The sequence below is a fragment of the Puntigrus tetrazona genome, chromosome 16 (assembly GCF_018831695.1).
Source record: "Puntigrus tetrazona isolate hp1 chromosome 16, ASM1883169v1, whole genome shotgun sequence".
NCBI lineage: Eukaryota > Metazoa > Chordata > Actinopteri > Cypriniformes > Cyprinidae > Puntigrus > Puntigrus tetrazona.
This window is the reverse complement of record NC_056714.1, coordinates 7,734,937-7,740,110: the sequence shown is the minus strand read 5'-3', so window position 1 is coordinate 7,740,110 and position 5,174 is coordinate 7,734,937. Positions and strand designations below refer to the sequence as shown.

At 39.2% G+C, this 5,174-nt stretch overlaps 1 protein-coding gene across 1 annotated transcript in view; it reads right to left on the bottom strand.

The window, feature by feature from the left end:
• LOC122359938 (angiopoietin-1-like) overlaps positions 1 to 3,674 on the bottom strand; it is a 25,149-nt gene extending 21,475 nt beyond the window's left edge. Inside the window, exon 1 of the mRNA XM_043260177.1 lies at positions 2,994 to 3,674. Within this exon, the coding sequence (XP_043116112.1) occupies positions 2,994 to 3,308 (315 nt within the window). The 5' untranslated portion in view covers positions 3,309 to 3,674. The remainder of the gene's footprint in view (positions 1 to 2,993) is intronic.
• Between the last annotated feature and the right edge of the window lie 1,500 nt (positions 3,675 to 5,174).

The following is a 5,174-nucleotide window of genomic DNA, read 5'->3' as shown; positions in this document are numbered from 1 at the left end:
TATATATATTCTTTTTCCATCAAAAATTACAACATCAAAAAATCACCCAAATTTTTGTATTTCTTACAAATGACACTGAAATAGTGTGAACTTTGTGTAAATGCATAACTGAGAAAGCTAATTTACTTATTTTTGTATTTGCATCTTGACTGAATGATTTATTGAATAATATAAACCTATTTTTAAGTAATTCGCGCTCCATTTTATTTATCACCAATTTTTTAAAAAAAAAGCAGCAAGTGTTTATAATTAAATGACTCTTATCGCAATCTGACCTCTTCTTAAACAAAGCCAAGGGTCGCGTCTCTTTCGTGAGGAGGTCTCCCTTTGAGCCGTATTGATTGTCAACTTGGGTGGTGCGCTGAATACATACACACAGACGCAAAACATGCACACACACGGAAAACTTTCACTCTACATCGCGGCACTTCATCTGTTCATTAGCTCAATTAATGTCACTGAGCAAGGTTCCTTGAAGTGCCAATCAAAACTCACATTCTTCACATTTGAACGGAGTAATAAATCACTATGCAGTCACTTACGCAGATCAAATGCTTCTCTGGTTTTGTCATCTGGCTCCTGTTTAATTGCCACTTCTGTATTATTACTGAAGTGAGTGTTTCATCTATTTATTCAGATGCGAAAGTTCTTGCAAGCTCACTTTGATGTCTGAAACGGTGCTTAGTCAATGCACTTAGCTGAAGCTGCAAATAGAGTCCTGTTAATGGAAATCACACATGACAGTTCCAAAAGCATTGGAGGTCTTGGAATCTGTCAAATGGCTTAGTCGCCTTTCAACAGGTTGTGTTTTTGGAAACCGTACAGTATTGAGTATTCAAGCAGAACCTCTTCCATTCTATTTTGATAAATGTATTTGCATCGCTCAGCTTCTCAAATCAGCTCAGCCATCAAGTACATCTGGCCATTTGGCAAGCGTCCGCACCCTAACAGTTCACCCATCTGAATACAAATGAGCTGCAGGTCTTTACATCTGAAGTAGGGGTGTAAGCGTTTGCTCTGACCGATATTTGGTTTGATGACGATAATTTGTTAAATGATGCAATGCATCATATAATCTGCAGTTTGGTCATTATTTTAATTATTTTATTATGCTTAACACCAATGTTCAACCACAGGGACAATTTACTTTTTATTTTTAAATCAACTTTGTATTTAGACAATTCATTTTTCACTTTACACAAAAGGCTAATAATTGTATTTTTGATTAGAAATGAATGCAGAATACATAGCATAGTGTTGTGGTAATTATATTACATAATTCAATTCTGATACACTTTTTTTCTAGTCTGTACGCGATGGACTAATGCAGTTTTTGAGCTGCCTTATTGAGTTTTAAATTCATAATTAGTGTTTAAGGTCTCAAAATATTTAGAATATTGGTCAACTTTTCTGAAAAACAAAGCAACACTTGCTGGCTAGCTTTTTCCTGTTGTTCTTTGTTATTACTTTAAATTGTTTACAATCTACATTCCACCATCAACATTTACAATTTAAATTTAATTATTATAAATGCCAATTGTTTTTTCTGTGAATTTTTTAATCATCCTGCCTCAGACTTGGACAGTTGAGGCTTAAAAAATGCGTTCACAACTCATAAAAACCACCACCCCCAACATGACCTGAAGCCAGCATTACAGTAGCTTTTCTTGTGATGTACATTAGGTAAGTAATTTATGTTTTAGCTTGTATTTTAGTATTCTAACATGGACAGAGAGTATGATGGGAAGTGTAGTTGCACGAGCCTGTTCCCTTATAAACCAGCTAAATGAGTAGTACTTTCTGGCAAGCTTTTCCTCTACTTATCATCATTAGTACGCTAAACTGTGTACAAACTAAATTGCACCACCAACATTAAGAATTTAAACTTAATTATGATAAATACCAATTGCATCCGCCATGATTTTTTTTTATCACCATCCCTCAGACTTGGAAAGTTGAGGACTGAAAAATGTGTCTGCAAGTCATTAAAACAGCCATTCCCAACACGACTTGATAACAACATTACACCTACACTTGAAATACTGGCAGCATTACAACACATCTTCATCAGTGCAACTTCAACTTCATGCTAGTGCACCAAAAGATGCACATTAGGTGAGTAACTTATGTATTATCTTGCATTTTGACATTCCAGTGTTGCCATACAGAATGATGGGAAGTGTAGTTTTGTTGAACGAGCCTGTCTAGTATTTTCTAGAAAGCTTTTCCACCATTCTTCTTCATCAGTATGCAAAATTGTGTACAAATTACATCACACCATCAACGCTAACAATTTTAACTTTATAATGATAAATACCAATTGCTTCTGCCAAAAGGCATTCCTCAGACTTGGTAAGTTGAGAATTAAAATACCCCTATTATGGGGACTGAAAGGTAAATGTTTTGGTTTTGGGAGTCCCAAACTATAGGTTGACATGCATGCAAGGTCAAAAAACACTTAAATTTTCTTATAATATGCATTGATTTTTACCGTATTTACTCAACGACTCCCTAATGATTGCTTTAATGCTTTCCTTGGCATGATGCTAATCTGCTGTGATGGGTCCGATTTGGTCTCATTTTCATCACGTCTTTAAGTGCTGCTTTGTGTACGGCATAACTGCTATTGTTACCGCTACAATAGCAGTACCTAGTTAGCAAAGACTGATTTTTCATTTTCATTCAGACCAACACGAAAAGACCAAGTGGGCGAGCACTATGCTGATATTTCACGTTTACGTCGACATGAAACGAGTTGACTTTTTCTTTTGAGAGACAATAACTAAAACTTTGCAGGTTGTTTTTGTTCATTTTACATATGGCGGGAAAGTAGTTTTCAAAAAAAGTAACAAAAAGCAGTGCAACTCGTAAAATATAATTCCCGACATAACCTAAAGGCAGCATTGCAGCCTGACTGAAATGCTGCCAGGTTTTAGGAAGTGAAGGACGTAATGACGTCAGTCACCTGTGTCTCATTATGAGCCGACTCTCACCTTCTGCAGCCACTGCGTGTTGTTTTCCATGGCCGACTCCAGATGCTGCAGCTTCTGAACGGGCCACTCGCCGTCCGCCGGCGGGGAGTCCCGCTGAACCACGTTGGTCCCGCTCATCTGCCCCGCTCCCCCCTGACAGCTCTCCATCTCCGGCAGGATGAAGGTGTAGCTGCACTGGCCGTGCTGAACGCGGTGGAGCTTCCTCCGCCTCTCGCCTCCCCCGCGTCTCCCTTGACCGTTCCCGTTTCCGGAACTCACCAGGCCAACGGACGCCAGCAGCAGTGCCAGATGCCAACCGCTTCTGGCGAACCTCATGGCGGCGGGAGCAACAGCAAAGGCCACCTGCGGTCAAGAGAAGGTGCCAACTCAGTAGTTCAAACTCTTTTGTTGGAAGAACGCATGGTTGGATGAAGATGAAGAGGCTTTTTCGACTCTTTTCTCTTCACAGTTGGATTGCAAGCTCCTGGTTTTCACGAGGCTCCCCTGAAGAAATGGACAGAGGCACTGAGCCTTGAGTAACCACAACACACTCTCACTGATAGATAAGAAGGCAATGAAAGAATTCAAAGGAGAAGCAGAGACGGCCCGTCTCAATGAGTCCCCCAATCTGTAGGCTCTTAACACGAGAGAAAAGTAAACAAAAGAGGAGAACTTTCCTTCCTATCCCAGAGCGGTGTGTGAAATGACCGGAGTGAGAGAGTTCTGCCCTCTTATCTGGGAGCGAGGGAGTGTGTGGAGGAGCGGGGGGAGGCTGAGGGAGGTCTATTAGCACACGTTCTGTCTCTCGTCTCCTCTGCAGTATTTCTTAACCCCCGTGGCCTGGGGGATAGAGAGTTTCTTCTCCCCGTTTAAGGCTGTTCTGAACCGATTATGGGTCCGATTTTGCTCATTAATGACAAATTCTCCACATAATTCTCTCTTTAGAAATAAAAAAGGACCGCACCATTGAGAAATGGACGGAGAACGCCTTGTAAATTCTATTTCAGAATTTGAGTTGAAGTAGAAAAAGCATGCAGAATTGCACATTGATCTTTAGGAAGCACAAAAACAGTATCATAGTAAAATTACAGTAACTATTGGCATTTAAGAAAGACATACATAGATAGATTTTGATTGTCCACTTCAGATATTTTACTAAGTAACTGACAACTAATTCTCATTATTAGTGGATTATCAAAATGAGGTGTTACCGATTTAGCTGCGAAACAAAAAAAGCCTGTTGACATTTATCTGTTTATCTAAGGTGATTTGGGAACTTTTGATCACCAATATGCATATAATTAGCCCAACTACGATAGATAGATAGATAAGGTAGGCAGGCAAAAATTTAGTTTGTGGCTCTAAATGTATTATTAGCTTACAGATAAGGTTTTCGCAGGCTTATTTCAGGCTGCAGATTGATGTTACTTTTCATGAGACTTTTTAATGCACTATGCCCCTTACCCACTTGTTTATTTTTACATAATTCTTATTTTGGTTCAGTTTGTGGTGAGGCTGTGCTCTTGGGGATAGAGGTCAAACCGAGTGACTCTTTGCCCCGACTGAAATCATTCTCATGGGAAACACGCGATAGAGAGAGCCAATGCCAGAATGCTCCTCACAATTATGCAAACTTAAGGGTCCTTTTTCTGAAGGTGAAACTTTACACGTAGCTGTTCACCTTTCCTCTGGGAATACCACGGCCGGATTGATCCGATGTTTGTTTTCACACGTTGCGCATAGCTCTCCTCCACTCAAGGGTAGCTGTGTTTTATTGAAATCCAGCTCAGTTTTATGTGATGTGCTTGGCACTTAGCTCTTTTATGGTACGGATCAGGGTTTCTGAACCACTTCCAGCGTCTATGTAATCCTGAACTTTTGATATTGACATGGATCGACTACATTTTAATGTCCAATAATTGTTATGTAGTTTAACTGGAATAAACTGTTTGGTTGCCATGCAGTGTCCAGTAATATAACATGCTATGCGCCATCTAAAACAGAGCTTTTTAATAGATGAAGAATTTTTTTTCATTTTTACATGAAACTAGCCTTTTGTGCACTTTCATTTTCTATTTTGTTAATTTAATTCTAACCCATATTTATCTGTTCAGTGAATATTGCTTTTTTGAGGAAAGAAACGTACTTCTGTTGCAAAGTAATGTGGCATAATGCATAACGCATAATGTGGTAAAAAATAAA